General features: G+C 41.4%; 1 protein-coding gene across 1 annotated transcript in view; it reads right to left on the reverse strand.

The window, feature by feature from the left end:
* Positions 1–15,837: 15,837 nt before the first annotated feature.
* LOC124263634 (UPF0687 protein C20orf27 homolog) overlaps positions 15,838–18,867 on the reverse strand; it is a 43,601-nt gene continuing 40,571 nt past the window's right edge. Inside the window, exon 4 of the mRNA XM_046698282.1 lies at positions 15,838–17,401. Within this exon, the coding sequence (XP_046554238.1) occupies positions 17,301–17,401 (101 nt within the window). The 3' untranslated portion in view covers positions 15,838–17,300. The remainder of the gene's footprint in view (positions 17,402–18,867) is intronic.

An 18,867-nucleotide genomic window follows, 5' to 3' on the forward strand; every position in this document is an offset into this window, starting at 1 on the left:
CATGCCTTGCCAAGAAAAGTTATTTTGTAGTTTAGAAAACTGTATAGCACATACTGCAATCATGAACATTACACCCCGACGTGCTTGTGTGCGTGTGTGTGTGTTATATTTTGGTATTTGTATGTGTATATGACCGAATCGGGGCGTTATAACGTAATTACACTGACTCATAAGGCTGTCTGTATAAAAGCAGACTTGTCCTCGTTTACAAATCGCTCTCCAAAGTCAACTTGGTCTGCTTCAATACAATGTAAATTGTCAAGAAAGACGCTTAACCTGGAGCGTTTCTGAAGAGGAATTAGAAGCCTTGAAACCCATCATTCTCAAACCTTCATCACGCACGGTTCAAAAACTGAACATCATAACGGCTCAACTATTGGCGCCAGTACGTTGTCTCGTTTGTCCATTCCAGTGACCCATTTCCGGACAATATGAAGTATTGGTTTGGTTTGGATGTTGTTTAACGCTGCACTCAGCAACATTCCAACTATATGACGGCGGTTTGTGAATAATCGAGTCTGGACCAGACAATCTAGTGACCAACAGCATGAGCATCGTTCTACGCAATTGGGATACGATGGAATGTGTCAACCACGTCAGCGAGCCTGACCACCCGATCCCGTTAGTCGCCTCTTACGACAAGCATGGGTTACTGAAGATCAATTCTAACCCGGATCTTCTCGGGTTCACAACACCAAAGATCTACTGGCATCTTTCACACTAGCACAGTTCAGCGAGATGTTATTTGTTGTTTGATACCGCTCCTAACACTAGTTCAGCTATATGACGGTGATGTGTACATAACCGGCTTTAGACCTGACAATTCGGTGACTGACGTCATGAGCATCGATCGGCGCAACTGTGATACGATAACATGTGTCAGCCACGAACCTAATTCCGTCTCGCAGCAAGCACGGGTTGACCATTATTAAGGATCCTCACGGGTCCAGCGAGAGGTAGCCGATATGTTCAATGAGTCTCGGTGTCTGATTTGCAGAAATTGGAAAAGGTTTCTGCAGACACCAAATGTTATTGATGGGCACGCTGAGGGCGTCCAAGGTCAACAACACATGCTCAGGATCAATACATGCTGTTGATCACTGGATTGTCTGGTCCAGACTCAATTATTCACAGACCGCCGCCATATAGTTGGAATATTTCTGAGTGCGGTGTTAAACAATATCCAAACCAAGCCAAACTTTGGCGTTGTAAAAAAACACATCCACAATCTGATCACAAATACTGCATTGAAGTGGAAAGCTCACATGTTATTTTGAATAGTGAGAATGAACACGTTCTGTTGGCTAAGATTCCGATCACCTACCATTTTGGCATCGATGCTTTTCTTGAACCCTGAAAGATGTTAATAGCAAAGTGGAAGCTTCTGAAGAGAAGCTAGACTAGTTTCATTTGAAGCTAAACTGCACTGTAAATTCAATTAACGCATGCCACCACCTGTGTTTATAACGCGAAGTAAGCGGCAGTAGCTCACCCCTTGAAGTGCAGACACATATTTGCATAATGATGCATGTTCTCGTCAAATCTCGTCTCACGAGAATACCAGCAGCATCCCTTCATCCTACTAATGGCGGTTCGTTTAAAGGGCACAGCATGGAGAAGTGGGGCACCAAATGTGGTCATAGATGACTATAAAAAAAATAAAAATATGTAGTCTCGTCGACAGCATGTCGTGGCGCATGGTGCAATGAGTCTGCATTATCTTGGGTCCCTGAGGCATCGTCATTCTAATCAGCACCAAATGCGGCCAAAATAGAATTAACTGTTCGTGTTTTTATGATGATTGACAAAAGAGAAAAACATAGTTTTGAATTCCAGTTTGATGTTGACGCTTTTGCAAAATCTATTTTAAATGTTAATTTCGATGAACATTTTTGACATTCAATGGTTAGCTATTTTAGTAATGTCTTTTCTGTCGTGTCGATCTCTGGGGAGAAACTCCCTTGTCCCAGAACGTCTTGATAGGCAACTGAAAAGAATGGGATGAGTTCAGTTTCTTAGCTACTGCACGGCTCCTGGTTCTAAACAAGAATTTTAATTTCGAAAGAAATATACTAGACTATCCGCAATAATCAGTCAGTATTGGCTGTTGTGGCCGTTGACAATACATCGCCTGTGGCTGATGAGTGGTAGGTGCAGTAGCCCAGTTAACAAAGCGCCGGCTTGTCACGCCGAAGACTGGGTTTCGATTCCCCACATGGTTAGGGGTTAATACGTTCCCCCGCTATAAGGAGGCGGTGGGGTAGCCCAGTGGTTAAAGCATTCGCTCGTCACGCCGAAGACCGAAGGGTTGGATTCCCCACATGGGTACAAGGTGTGAATCCCAGTTCTGGTGTCCCCGCCGTGATATTGCTGGAATATTGCTAAACTCACTCACTCACACACTCACTCACTGTGACGTGGCTGTTAAAACATCGTAACTTCTATTGCAAATAAAGCTAGAATATCTTAGCATCCCAAAGAAGCACTTGTAAATGTGTCATCCAGCAAATGCCCAGCCTGACAGAAACAAATATATCCAAATAATCCGATGCAAGTCTAGATCACCACATGAAAATGAAGAATGTCTCTGGACACCTTTTTATTATACTTTAATCATATACTTTAGGAACTGTTTTCAGGTGAAATACGTTCATTTCAGAGACTAAATGTTAGTCTAGTAAATGGTATAACGTCTTCAGACGTACATTCAGCTCTGATCTGGAACTAGCCATAGAATGTATCATATCAACAGGCACAAACAACGGTTCCACACTGTCCCCACACAGTTATGCTTTGTATTTTTATATGAAAACAACAGAAAACCAATAACTTCAAGAGGGTTGTTCATTACCCAGCAACGGGAGAAATATTTACTGGTTGAGAAATGTTCTTGGAAAGTTCACCACGCCTAAATATCTACTTCAAGAACCATTGAATCACATGTACACTCTCACTCGCCCACACAACCAACCAACCAACCAATCAACCAGTCAACCAATCTCGTGGGATATATCTTATTACATAACATGTCATAATCTTTTTATGCTTCAAAGTCGAGATTGAAATGATGCAAGGTGGACTATGATGTTCATCATTGTAACAAAATACAAACATCATTGTGTCGAAGTTCAAGGGACCTACGTAAATACTTCGAGTTAGCCAATGTTCGACACATCCGCAATATATATACATAATACAGGATACGCAGGTACCAAGCCTTTACTTCGAGACAACAGTATGTTTGACATCATAGTTCGACACAACCTGGTCACCCATTTCACGATGGTTTTTTTTGTTTTGCTTCTTGAATCAACAAAATCTATTCCTACTTCTTCCACAAAATTATTTCTTATGAACACATTCAATGAACCATTAAGAATTTGAAAATATTATGGAATAATCAATTTAGGAATATTTCGCATATTGTCAATGACTGTGATTTCCAACAGGTGATCCTTCCCTGTTATGTCTGATGTAGCTGTTTCAATGTTCCAGCATCACTTCATGATTCCAGTGTGACAGTCCGCCATCGATGCAGCGCCCCCCTGGCGGGTAGTGTGTCGGGAAAGGTGAAGGTGACGACTCTCATGAGCTGACGCTTATAGCACAGCCCGGATATTGCAATTGACTGCAATTGTGAGTTATTGGGCGCATCCGTTCTGTATTAACACAAAGCAGACACACAATTACGACTGTTTGGCGATTCTCAATCTTACTTACGAAAGCAAATGCTGGTCTCTGGTTTGTGATGACCATTTTGATATTCGGTTGTTTTTTTGTGATTGTTGTTTTTGTTTTATTTTGCTTGCTACGGGTTTTTTTCTTTTGTTTTTGAAATCAAATTGTATATTTTTGTTGGTGGTGTTTTGGTGTTTTTTGTCATTTTATTATTTTTGGGATGGTGGTGGTCTTTTTTGCTGTAGTGTGTGTGTCTGTGTGTGTGTGTGTGTGTGTGTATGTGTCTGTGTGTGTGTATGTGTGAGAGAAAGTGAGTGAGAGAGAGAGTGAGTGAGAGAGAGATAGAGAGAGAGACAGAGAGAGTGTGTGTGTTGTTTCTGTTTTGTTGTTGTTTTTTCAAGGGGGATATGTGTATCCTGAAGGGGGCGTTAAATGTCGCCGCAGATGCTGGAGCATATGTCTTTTTTTACCAAAATAGATCGTACCCAAAGTATACCGAAATAACATTGTGTTTTGTGTAAAAAGAACTGTGTCACGCCCCCGTCAGCTTACCAAATGGCAGTCTAAACATTTTCCGTCTAAAATTAAAAATTCAAATCCCCCATACACTGCTGGAAGTATTCACATGCCTGGTCCCCAACTGTTCGACATGGACAACGGGGTTTAACGAGCATCCATGTTCGCCAGTGCATATACTCAATATGTATCCACTCAAACCTTCTTCATTACAGAACAATTCACGGTCCCCTTCCCAAACTATTTACAGTTTAGAAAACCTAAATGTGTTTATTCATTATCCGTGTCATGTAAAGTGTAACTGGTAAAAGCGTTTGCGCGTCACGCTCAACATCAATACTCGTTGATAAAATTGGCAGGACTGGTAACAGCTAGGTTCCGTCTTGTCTGCAGGCACTGTCAAAGACGATCTATCATTCTGTTATCGTTGCATATATACTGCAATTCCACTCCGGAATTATCCGATTTAGCGAGGTAAGTGAAGGCCAGTCTGAATATCCGTCTTCTGGCCACCAACTCGTTCATTCAATCAACATCATATGTGCTTTCTCAGTACGTGAGATGCCATGAATTGGGTCTGATCAGCTCTCTGTTGATTCCTGAATATAAACTGATGTTGTAAGTACAGATGTGTGTGACATAGTACTAGCAGTGGCGTTCGGGTAACCTAAGTCGATTGCTTCGCTCGTCACGCCGAAGAGCCGGGTTCAAGTCCCCATTTTACAATGTGTGAAGCCCATTTCTGGTGCCTCCCGCCATGATATTGCTGGAATATTGCTAAAAGCGGCGTAAAAACTACACTCACTCATTCACTGAGTCGATTGCAGAGCCTTTCCTCACATTGGTGAGCGGGTGAGTGAGTGGATAAGGTTGAAGCCGTTTTATCAACATTCCAGAAAGATCTCGGGCGGACACCGCTGTTTCACGTCATCGGTGGCTAGGGTGTTGGGTGTTCGGGGATTAGTGCAAAATCGGGCCGGGCCTGCAACTACTTGCAATTAGAAACGGAGACACAGGTGGTCCTCGAACCGAATTGAATTTCATAAGTAAGTCAGTTTTACGCCGCTTTTAGCAATATTCCAGCAATGTCATGGTTGGGGACACCTGAAATGGGCTTCATATATTGTACCATTGAACCAGTCGAACCCGGGTCGAACGCATTAACCACTAGGCTACCTCATGGACCCGAGTTTCATAAGGTTTCGGAGGAAAAGTCGAAATGAAAAAACAGACACGTGTGTTGTATACTTCATGTTTACATATACCTCATATGCATATTGTAGCTGTCACATTGTATAAGGCAATAACAGACGAAGAAGCATAGGTCAACTCCCTCTACTAGTTCCGCGGAAGATACTGTGCCGTGTATGTGACGTAGTGACATAAGCTCAGCCCACTCATGAATATTCATGATTTCTGTGCACTTAAGACCATTGTGCGTTTAAGGGCACAACACACGTGTATAGTTTCAAATTCAAGACCTTGATATTTCAGAGGTGAAACTCAAAACGCGTAACATTTTGCAAAATGTTGAGATGACTGCCTCTGTTTCACGCCTTAAAGGTCATTGTCCTCTGGCTTGCCATGTCCTGTTTTGAGGACACGAAAGGGGTCGTCCAATCGTGAAAGCTGACGGCGAGAACCGAGTTCGATTCTACACAGCCCATAGTTGGTGAGTACCACAGCCGGGTGATTCCTACCTTTATATTGCTGCTGCGATAGTGTTACACAAACCTGTTGAACTCTATTGACTATGTTGAGGACAAAGCTGTTTGTAATTAGTGATTGAGTGAGTATGGCTTTACGCCGCTTTTAGCAATATTCCAGCAATATCATAGTCGGGGACACCTGAAATGGGCTTCATATATTGTACCATTGAACCAATCGAACCTGGGTCGAATGCATTAACCACTAGGCTACCTCATGGCCCCGAGTTTCATAAGGTTTCAGAGTAAAAGTCGACATGAAAAAACAGACACGTGGGTGTGAAGGTCAAAGACCGTAGCAGTGAAACTAAAACTACATTTGCGTAGAGATGCTTGGTATGTTCACGGTTTGTTCACGTCCTTTATAACGTTACATGCCTATAACTGAGCATGGATGGTCATTTCAAGATGGCTGATATTGTGGATCGCACGTGTAAAGTTTCAAATTCAAGACCTTGATATTTCAGAGGTGAAACTCAAAACGCGTAACATTTTGCAAAATGTTGAGATGACTGCCTCTGTTTCACGCCTTAAAGGTCATTGTCCTCGGGCTTGCCACGTCCCGTTTTGAGGACACGAAAGGGGTCGTCCAATCGTGAAAGCTGACGGCGAGAACCGAGTTCGATTCTACACAGCCCATAGTTGGTGAGTACCACAGCCGGGTGATTCTTACCTTTATATTGCTGCTGCGATAGTGTTACACAAACCTGTTGAACTCTATTGACTATAGTTGAGGACAAAGCTGTTTGTAATTAGTGATTGAGTGAGTATGGCTTTACGCCGCTTTTAGCAATATTCCAGCAATATCACGGTCGGGGACACCAGGAATAGGCTTCACACATTCTACCTATGTGGACACTCGAACCCGGGTCTTCGGCGTGACGAGCTAACGCTTTAACCACTAGGCTACCCGACCGCCCCTATCTTTTAAGTCTGTCAGCACCTGAAGGATCGGTACCTTAGCGATCTGGGCCAGGTAAATCATTGGGACAGGGCATGAAAATCGATCCAGGACGCCGTCGAACGATGACCCGACCAACTGTGATGTCATACATTGAAAACGCCGCGACTCTGTTTCACAAAGCGACCTTTGTTCCTCCATACTAAGACTTATCACTTTGATCAGTTTGTGAAAACCAGTCCCAAATCCACGTAAGTTGTGTTTACAATAAGCCAGTGCAATGGCACAGGGATGAAAAGAGAAAGTCGTGCCTCTGCGTGCGTGCGTGCGTGCGTGCGTGCGTGCGTGCGTGCGTGCGTGCGTGCGTGCGTAGGTGTCTGCTTACGCCAGTTCAGACTCTTCAACACTGCAACTATAAACTACAAGGATGTAGCCTATGACCCCGAGCCTGTGAAACCAACCCCACATTATACCTCTGTAATAGCCGTGCCATTAAAGTTACTGAGCAGTATATAGACTTGAACATTATTGCCGGGGAAGCTGTACACACGTATTTCCTGTGACAGACACGAGGTTATGTATTTGTCTAATACGACGGAACTCTTAAATGACTATGTCTTCCATCTCGGTTAACGGGCTTCAAGAGTCCTAACGATTCTATTAGGAGTCTGACACGATATGCGTGCATTTGAAACGTGGCCAAGTCCGTGTACAAGGTTTACCAAATTACCCACTCTGAAATACATATACACAGTATTATTTTGAGGAATGTTCTCTGTTTTTCAGTTTAAGTAGCTTGCAGATAACATTCTGTGTATCAAAGTACTCGCAATCCATTTAACTGCGCCATGTTTAATCTCCACACTACCGACTTTCTGAAGGAGTTGACAAATTGCACATTCGCAGCCTTTCCAAACACTACCTCCGCCGTGATATTGCTGGAATAGTGCTAAAAGCGGCGTTAAGCCATACTCACTCACTCACTCACTCCAAACCCTACCCGTGAAGATCCGGGTTAGAACTGATCTTCAGTAACCCATGCTTGTCGTAAGAGGCGACTAACGGGATCGGGTGGTCAGGTTCACTGACTTGGTTGACAAGTCATCGGTTCCCAATTGCGCAGATCGATGCTCATGCTGTTGATCACTGGATTGTCTGGTCCAGACTCGATTATTTACAGACCGCCTCCATATAGCTGGATTATTGCTGAGTGCGGCGTAAACCTAAACTCACTCACTTTCCAAACACGTAACAGTTCCAGCTTTCCCCGATGTTTTTTATGCTGTCCCAGTGTTTATACTTCTTGTTGGCACAAAGGAGAATGGATTTCATTATCTACATGGACTCGAACCCAATCTCAAAACCCACAGAGTTTAGCCAAGTGGTTGTAGTGTTAGCGCCTTAACTGAAGCCCGAGAGTTCTGATAAATCCGAATTTCGAGCAGAATTGACCAGTTCAATGAGAGCGTGAGCAAACATGGTCATGTCGGAGTCAGGGGATATTAGATTGATTATTATCTGGAGTTAACGTTCTATTTTTGCTTCCAATGTTCAAACAGCTAATTCCACTAAGTGAAACACCTGAATTAGATACCATTGGGACCAACATAACTGTTTCACATTTAGATCGGTTGATAAAAAACCCATTCTCAACAAAACTGTTATGTATGGTAAGATGGATGACTTTACCTGACATAGTCAGCTTTCCCTTGATGTCGAGCAATATTCTAGCTGCTCCAACCATTGGTGTGTACATTTCACAAATTATAAGGTACTATCGAGCATGCTTTTGGTACAAAGATTTCAAAGTGTGAGTGACTCTGTTTTCTTGTATTTCCTGCAAACACAACATCTCAGTGTTATCCTCGGCATGGGGAAGTGTTGATGAGGGTAGGTGGACAAGGAAGTGAGTGAGTTTAGGTTTACGCCGCTTTTAGCAATATTCCACCAATATCACGGTGGGAGACACCAGAAATGGCTTCACACATTGTACAAATGTAGGAATTTCAAAGAGCCCCATAAGTGTCTGTTGCTCAGAAGTTGTTTGATCGTGGTTACATGGCAAGTCTTCAAAACGTTTGATGGGAGCCACGTGGATGACATTTCCAACCTTGACCTCCAGTGACACAAATGATCTCTGCCGCTATCACCGGTTTTGGGTTATTTCCCGGTTTGAGCTTTGCCTTTGCGTGTGTTTGTGATGTACCACCGTTGAGGCGGGATGAACTCGCCTCTTTACAAACACCTGGTGTCACCAGTAATTGAGAGTAATTCAGTAATACGTGATCCACACAGAGCCGTACGATCAACTCTGCTTTTAGCACAGATTTCTTGTGGTCCGTGAAGAGGTTTCAGTCGCCACCATTTCAATATCGTGAAATAAATCGAAAACTTGATAATGAGTTTCAACTCGCCTCTTTACAAACATCAGGTGTCACTAACATTTGAGAGTGATTCTTCAACACGCGATACAGGTTCAACGTACGGAATCCAGGGGCGGATACAGCTGTTTGAAAAAAAGGTGGGGTGGGCACACTTCATTTTCACCCGTTCTCAAGAGACTTTCAATGGTCATTTAGCGCACCCCTGCACACACCCCATCCACACCCTCTGGTTCCGCCTATGGAACCGTACGATCAAGTCTGCTTTTAGCACAGATTTCTTGTGGATGTGAACTGGCTTCAGTCGCTTCTATTTCAATATCGTGAAAAAAAAACGGAAATGTGATAATGAGTTTCAACTTGATTGAATGCTTGCGCTTAATGCGACTGTGACAAAGTCAGTTAAAGCCAAACAGATAAAAATGTAGCTTTGTATTGATTTTCATCATGAAATACTCCCTGGCTCTGTTTGTTCAAGACTCCAGCATCACAAATCACCTCAGGAGCAATAACTGTTGGAACTATCCCATTCGTGCACCGCCTGGTTCCATTACAAAATGTATTTAATAAAAGCAACTTTATCGATGCAATATTTCTTTTTCCAATTTTTTATCTTCTATCTTAATATTAAACAAGACTTGACTTCCATGGTTCAATCTGTTACCTCTCTTGGTGGTGTCTAATTCTCTGAGAATATTTCATTTTACTTCTTTTTGTGAGCTGAAAAATCATTCACAAGTTCTTCTCACATATTGCTTGGGAAATTTGTAACTAAATGTCTCACAACTTTTTATGAATGAATTTAGTTGTATCGCACACAGTCGCTTGTCCTGATAATGATGGATTGTGTGCGGCATAAAACAAAACTCAGACACTGTAAACCAATACACAGTTACTGCATATCAATGTCCACAATGATGCATTCCTTTTGGGCCAACAGTACATTTCGCCCGTTGGGAGACATGTCTGACATATGACGTTTTGAAAGTTTGACTGAAGTCAAGCGGTGTGTGTGTTGGGTGGCCTAATGGGTAAGGGGTTCGCTCGTCACGCCGAAGACCTGGGTTCGATTCCCCTCATGGGCATAATGTGTGAAGCCCATTTCTGGTGTCCCCCGCCGTGATATTGCTGAAATATTGCTAAAAGGGGTGTGAAACTAAACTCTGTATATTCTGTGAATAACAATGGTAACAACACTTGATTTACCAAATTGTTGCAGACCTGTTTTTGTTAATTCTCTTAAGTGTGAGAGACAGACGAGGGTCATCCATGTGAGATTTCAGTAGCATGTTCCGTATGGGTTCCAGTAAGTGTTTCATCTGTGTGTTTGTTGTTTGAGGCTTCTCAAACAATATTTTAGTTGTGTGTACCCAGGCATTGTCCTCCCACGACCTTCAACACATTTATCTATCTATTTTAGTAAGCTAATGCACGTGGTAAGGAGATCTAAAGGAAGGTCAAATAAACCTTACACAGGGCATGACCTGCGGCTGCTTGCCATTGAAGCATGTGTAGAGCTTGCGTCCTGTTTAATCTTCGAACAAATCAATGTTGGTGTCTCTGTGGCATCAGATTGCTGGTTTCAAGGCCACCCGTCACTAAACCACGGCAGACCGGCGACCGCCATCGCGACCAACTGGTAACACATACATCCTCATGCTGTCGCAATGCTACAACCCCCATGTTTAATGGGGCCCTGCTCCCATCGGCAAAATATACAAAGGGAACTGGGCAAAGGAGTTTAATGTAGAGTCATGTGTAAATATTGTCAATTATGGTCAGATATGGTCAAATAGCCTTTCACTGATTTACCCACCTGAACTAGAAATAAACAAAACATATCCTGTTTCCTATTTCGATCAAAGATTCAGAGTGACAAAAGTCTCACCACTAATTTACATGCATGAGTGAGTGAGTTTGGTTTTACGCCGCTTTTAGCAATATTCCAGCAATACCACGGCATGGGGACACCAGAAATGGGTTTTAAGAGCAAAATGAACACTTTTGACAGTGTATTGTGGAGGGCTGACACTGTTTTTCTGTTTGGTTTGATAAAAAAAATATCCGAGAAAATGTCACTCCCTTCAGTAAGACATGTTTTTTATATTTTAAAAATTTCGTTGAATTTTCACTTTTTTCTCTGACCATCCACATGAAGTCTTAGGCCGCAGATCGTGTATATCATGTAAAATAAAACAGAACGCATATTGTTCACCCAAATGACATGCTAAGATGTGAACGAATTCTTAAGAAATCTAAGTATAAAATTTGAAGTAAAGAAAAAGATTAGTGATTTTATTTTTTTTAAAGCAAAATGAAGTGAATGACTGGATGCTTTCTCGTCTGTGCAATATACAAATGGAAGTGAATGAGACACAAAATGGGATACTTCATCATCAAGGCCTTTTCTGGATGAAATCAAGATGTCAAACAACTCGTTCTAAAACAATCCTGACAACACAAACATATCTCTCTGGTGTCGACGACAATGCCCTGAAACAGCAAGCGCATTTTGAAAACTAAAAAACAGTCAAAAAACACATTTGCCTTTAGGGTTAACTTCCGGAAATTCATGAGCAAAACATCATCTGATTTCTGTTTGCGAATGAACATCTCCACGTGATCCACAACGCGTGGGAGAGTAATTACACAGGAAGTAGATCCTCACATACAAACCTCTGTCTCCAACTACAGGGACAACTACAATGGCAATGTTCTTGTGTACATGGGCAGTGTTTTTTGCAAGTTACTGGTTAAAAAACTCCCAATAAATTCATTGTTATACGGTATTTTCATGTTTTTTGTCCATATGTCTGAGGTTAAATGAAAGAATAAAATTTGATTTAATTATCAACTCTTTTGTTCATTGGGTAAAGTATGGATTGAAAGAAAAACTGGTTGAAGTATCCCTTGCCAACTTTGAGTCACTCGATCTAGATTATATTTTCATTGGGATATTAGATTAATATTACAGAATATCCTATTTTTCCAATATATATTTTTAAATATAGACTGATCCTGAAACCGAGTAAAAGCTACGTAAACAATCACTATAATTGTTATGGGATCCATATACTCATAGAAACGAATAAGGGAACAGATGAAAGTACAAGTGTTCCTTATTAATTTCAGAATTTCACTCACCGGGCAATACATACCTTGTGAAGAAACCTGGAAAAGAATAAAGGAACACTTGTACTTTCATGCGTTCCCTTATTCGTTTCCATGAATATATCTATGAATTTTCTTCAGCAGCCCATCCATCCATCAATACAAAAAAAACGTTTGTCCACTAACGAATTCATTCAATCCAGTTTAATGTCGTCCAAACCAACAGTCTGTATTGATCCACAAGTGCTGTCGATAGCTTCGGTTTGTAATAGTAATGTCTGTTTGATATCATTACACCATAATGCACCATCCTAGTTTGTATTGCCAAACAATATCAAGGTGATGAATGGTCTGGGACATCATCTCAAGCATCCCCTTCCCTTACACCCACCCCGAGAGTCTGGGAATTCTGTAGTGCACATGGCGGAATACATGTTCCCAGGAACTTCAAATATGAGTAATGGTTGTTCTAGCAGGAGGTTGTCAGTATGAAGTTTTAAGTGATGTAAGAGATAATGGGAAAATTCCAATCTATATATTGAATAACCACAACTCACACACTCTTCGTTTTGTACATGTAGTGTTTGAATGTATGAAGTGAACACATATCTATCTGAGTGAACTTGGCGTTACACCATGGAGGCGTGTCAGCTTCGTGGTTGGTCGTTGGTTGTCGCCGCACTCAGCTAACTGAGCCTTGACCAGACAAGCCAGTGATCAACAGCATGAGCATCGATCTACACATTTGGGGTACGATGACACGGGTCAACCAGGTCAGCAAGCCTGACTACCCGATCCCGTTAGTCTCCTCTTACGACAAGAATAGGTTACTGGAGACCAATTCTAACCCGGATCTTCATGGGCCCAGCTTCGTGGGGGTGGGGTGGGGTGTTTGAGAGAGTAGAACCTGTACTGATACCGATATACCAGATGTTCACCACTTTGATGAAACCCACACGCATTGGTTTTCTTGTTGACAAACCTAGAAACAATCCACATTTACCGGAATTCATACCCTCAATGTCACCATATGCCAGTTGCATAGATCGATTCTCGTGATGCCAATCACTGGATTACCATGTCCAGACTTATTTACAGACAGCCGTCAATTGCTGAGCGCGGCGTTACCCGGTAACCAAACAAACATACCCGCAAAGCGAGGTATTGGCAGAGATCCATCTACAGCAGTGCCATCAGTTCAAGATCCCCATTGGTGATGACAGGAAGGTAATCTCATATTTTTTACTTTCAGATGTATGTTATAATGACAAATTGTTTATTATTAATACAGATGTAACAAACTATGTTTATGTGTGACATGGTGTGAGTGAGTAAATTGTGTTTTATGTCCCTTAATCAATACTCCAGCAATATCAGTGGGCAGCAGAACCGGGCTTTACATACTGAACCTCTGAGGAAAATCAAAGCTCACACCACATGTCTACCTCCATACATGTTCCGACAGCTAGATAAATTCGGCCAGACTTGTGATTCAAACTGTCCAGTCCAAACCACACTTCCACAAAGGTTGTCGTCGTGATGCTGGCGAAACTGTGTCTCTTGTTTGTCAACGGTCATCAACAGCAAGCCACACAGAAGGCTTCAGTTAGACGATCAGCTCAAACTTCCAAAACCAGGCAAGACTTACTGCACCAGAGCTATCCAGAAAGTCTGGGGTCCGTTTCACAAAGCTATCATAGCGCTATGCTGTCGTACCTCCTATACTTTAACAATTAGACTTACGACAGTCGTAGCGCAATGATAGCTTTGTGAAACGGGGCCCAGGTCTGTTCTTTTGAACTCAGGGCGTCAAACATGGCCACCTTAGGTAACCCCACAATAGGAATCTCACATACAGTGGAATAGCCGAATTTTTGAGGACCCAAAAAGTATATTATCATGTTGAATTTTACAGTCATACAATGAGTCAGTCTCTTGTCTAGCACCTGTCAAAGTTGCAAGGGAAGAGCCTGTCACTGGAGAATTTAACTTTTATGGGTGCATAAACTCGGCTCCAGCACACACATCCAAGTCCGATTCCTTCCCGTCAGTTGTCGACATACCTGGGACACGCCCCACTACAGCATGGTTTTGTGTATCACCAGCCATATTCATACTGGCTCCACCTTGTCAGTGACACCACATCCTTGTCAGTGACACCACATCCAGTATCAATTATTTTAAAAAATTCTTCTGCACAAGATACATTTCTTGCCAAGGACATTTTGTGTTTTCTTAAGCATGAAGTCATGACATTTCTTCCAACCAAGTATCTCAACATGACATTTCACAACATCACAGAATGTGTGTGTGTGCATGTGTGTGTGTGTGTGTGTGCATACAGTCAGTCCCCAGCTTCACAACAGGATTTTGCACTTATTTCCCCTAGTGCATTAATACCAAGACCTGTATTGATGCACTGTTTGCTCACACAAACATGAGGCTGTTGTTGACTCCATCACTGTCCAAACTTCATCCAAACTGTGATGAACTGTTCAGCACCCCACCTCCACAGCAAACATCCAGTCAGGAGACGTGTCTCTTGTGTCACTCAGTAAACAGGGGAAACAATTACTACAACGATTCATCAGCTGTCATCATTTATATTATCATTACTTTTTTATGAAGCAATGGACCGTTATGTTATGAAGTTTTATAGCTTGCACATGTGTCAGTGTTTTGCTGTGGGAACAAATAGCTTTTGCGTTCGTAAAACACATAGCCCCTGGAACTCCTGCTTGTTACCTGTTGTGTTTCACGAACCTTGTTACATTCAGTATCACGAGAATTAAGGAAGTAACATAGAAATGTAACTACCAAGAACACAAAATGCTTTGCGTGCAGAACACGCAGGTAGAAAAAATTGTGCGTGAAATGTAGATCTATCTGCATGAAACACGCAGGATTTGTGTTAACATGAGCACTGATGTGTGCGTGGTGATTGTTCTTGTCAGGACATATGCTGTTTTTTATTGCTAATCCAATGAAATACCAGGCCACAGTTTTACACAATCTCCCTAGTCAGACACATAACACCAGCACCAGGCAGGATAATAACAAGTACCATGTTATAACATTGTTCAGTATGATCTGGACCAAGGTCAAACCACCGACCATCCTCTCTCCAGGCTCTGTACAATACACAACAGAGTCTGTCATATCCAATACTACACTGGTTACTTACTGGAACAAATATTGTCCTCAAAGGATATCTTCTTGTTGCCTTGTTTATTTCCTTGATAAGAAGCACCCTATAGAGTGGATCCCTCTTATTCCAGGAACCTGCCTTAAAATGATTCATATTGGTAATTTGGATGTACCAGTATAACAGTCGACCAATTATCTGTAAACCTGGAAGCAATACAGTCCAGATTAACCTAGTTTCATTTTACGTACCTCCAGGGATTTATGTTTGTTGACACTAAGTGAACTTGGCAAGCAAATTGGGAAAAACTAAAAAAGGATTTTTGGCACCTTATGTTCAGAGCCACTTAGATTTTAAAACAGCATTCAGTAACATTACTAATCAAGTAAAAACAAAGAATGACGGTCTCATTTTCTTTATTGGTCCTGCTACCAGTGAACATGAGTCTACAAATATGTCACATTAGTGATAACAATCTTAGAATAAAAAGATATTTTTTTATAATTAAATTTCTGGGGTAAATATACCGAGTAAGTAGCGTGTTGAGAGTGCCCTTTATAAAACACTCATTAAGGCATAGTTTTTGGAGAGAAATATTGCAAAAAGTAATATTAAACAGAACCTCCTGGGAAGAACATAACTCTGAATGGCATGTAGCCAAATCCCATTACGACTAAACACAATCCATTGCTTGTGGCATAATGTACTATTACTGTCTATTCTATCATCCTCTTCTAAAACTTCATCCTTTCTTCTAAAAATACTACACTACGTTACCCTCAGACCTGTAAGGCAAGATGGTATTGAAATATTCTAGAAGTCTAGCCCCTTTTGCACAGACATAATGCTGTAAGATACTTTGAATTTTCAAAGAAGTATCAGATTAACTCCATGAGCATATTAGACCTCATGCTGATAACAATCTTTGACCTAATACTCTGCTAGCTGATCAAAGCAGCTGATTGCAGTTCATCATGTTGTGATATAAAAACATAAAAGTCCTTTTTTCCATGGTCCAAATAAATCAGTCATTGCTGTCAAAACAACACACAAAGTAATTATTTTTTTTGTAATTAAAATCCACATTGGTAGTTGTCTTACAACAAAGGTCAACTAGCTTGTGGAGAGAGTAAAAGTTTCTCTGACCATCACCTTGGTTTGTTTTTTCAATCGTGTTACCATGGTTACTGACGTGGATATGATAGTATCATAATGCTGCTGAAACAATTCTTTAACTTTTTCCATCATTGTCGAGAGACACAAAGCATTTTCGTAGTTTATACCATAAAAACTCAGTCCAGGAAAAGTTCCACTACAACTTATCAGAAAAACATCCACTGTAACCATGGTAACAAAACATTTTGGATTCTTTAAAAATGAACTCCAACCAAAATGGTAAAGGATTGATGCCATTCAAATTTTGTATGTACATGAAGCTATTTTTTTCATGTATCGAGGCCCCAACTCCACAATAGGCATATAAAGACTTCAGGATATGTCAGGAACTTGACAGTCTCATCTTGACAAAACTGAAGTCCATATTCTATAAGAAAATCGTCAGTACTTCATGGCTTGTACGCTCTACATTCCTACATTAACTCTGAATACATCTGCTTGCTGTACAGTGTAGAGGTGACTAGAGTGAGTCCTCTTTAAGCAGTATTCCAGCAATATCAAGACACAAGAGACGGCTTCATACATTGTACCTAGGATTTGAATCCAGGTCTTCAGTGTGGTGAGTGAACATTTTCACCACCAGGCACTGAACAGCACCCCCTCATTCTGGTATGATTCAGGAACGTATTGTATACAAGCTCATGCAGTACTGATGATAAGTCAACAATGATCTTCTCTGGGAGGGTCTAGTTGAATCCCTGCCAGTCGCTGACGTCCGAGTCTTCATCCCAGTCGACGCTGAGACAATGGATACCACTACGTACAGCAGGTGTGCCTTGACCCTTGCCTACAAGAACAAAAAAGGCTGGAATCCTCTCATATCTTGGTTATGGAAACCAAGCTCTGGGCCCCATTTTACAAAGCGATCGTAGCACTAAGGTGATCGTAACTCCCATACGATAACATACACTTACGACAGTCGTAGCACTAAGGTGATCATAACTCCCATACGATAACATAGACTTACGACTGTCATAGCACTAAGGTGATCATAACTCCCACACGATAACATAGACTTACGACTGTCGTAGCATTAAGGTGATCATAACTCCCATACGATAACATAGATCTAAGGTGATCATAACTCCCATACGATAACATAGACTTACGACTGCCGTAGCACTAAGATGATCATAACTCGCATACGATAACATAGACATACGACTGTTGTAGCACTAAGGTGATCATAACTCCCATACCTTAACATAGACTTACGACTGTCATAGCACTAAGGTGATCATAACTCCCATAACGATAACATAGACTTACGACAGTCGACTGTCATAGCACTAAGATGATTAGCACTAAGGTGATCATAACTCCTATAACGATAACAAAGATTCTTACGACCGGTCGTAGAGCGCCGTTAAGGTGATCATAACTCCGATAATCATAACCATAACATAGACTTTACGACAGTCGTAGATCTAAGGTGATCATAACTCCCACATTTTAACATAGATAGACTTTACACTTACACGACTGCGTAGCACTAAAGATGATCATAACTCCCATCACGATAACATAGACTTCTGTTGTAGCATTAAAGGTGATCATAACTCCCTGTCGAAAGTGCTAAGGTGATCGTAACTCCCATACGATAACATAGACTTACGACAGTCGCAGCACTAAGGTGATCATAACTCCCATACTTTAACATAGACTTACGACTGTCGTAGCACTAAGGTGATCATAATTCCATATGATACATAGACTTTACATAGACTTACAGTCGCACTAAAGGTGATCATAATTCCATATGATACGTAGACTTACGACAGTCGTAGTGCTACAAACTTTGTGAAACGGGCCCCTGTACTGATATACCTTTGCAAGCCAACATCTACTGGTCACAAACACGTAGCTACATGCATGATGGGGTTTTTGGAGATGGGGGTATTAACAGGCTTGCAAATTTGGAGGTAGGGGTCGAAACAGGTCTGTGTGTTTTCCTTCTGTCTAAATCAACTTATTCAAAATAATCAAATTACAAATATTGTGCCAGAGTTAAAAGCTTCCATGGTTTGGTGACGGTGGCTTCTGTTGTGGTATGATGGATAGATGTATGCAAGGGCATAATGGTTTGGGTGTTTTTCTTTCTGAGATATGTTTAAGATGACATCAACATTTTGCAATAAGAGCATCAAGGGTAATATCTAGAACCTTTTTACAATCATATATTAGTGCCTGCAACTGCTGTCTCTATGATCATCTTGACTGACCAATGAAACGACTTATTAGCCTATCACAGAA

This window comes from Haliotis rubra, unplaced genomic scaffold (assembly GCF_003918875.1).
Source record: "Haliotis rubra isolate DU_JTF1 unplaced genomic scaffold, ASM391887v1 Scf891, whole genome shotgun sequence".
Classification (NCBI taxonomy): Eukaryota; Metazoa; Mollusca; class Gastropoda; order Lepetellida; family Haliotidae; genus Haliotis; species Haliotis rubra.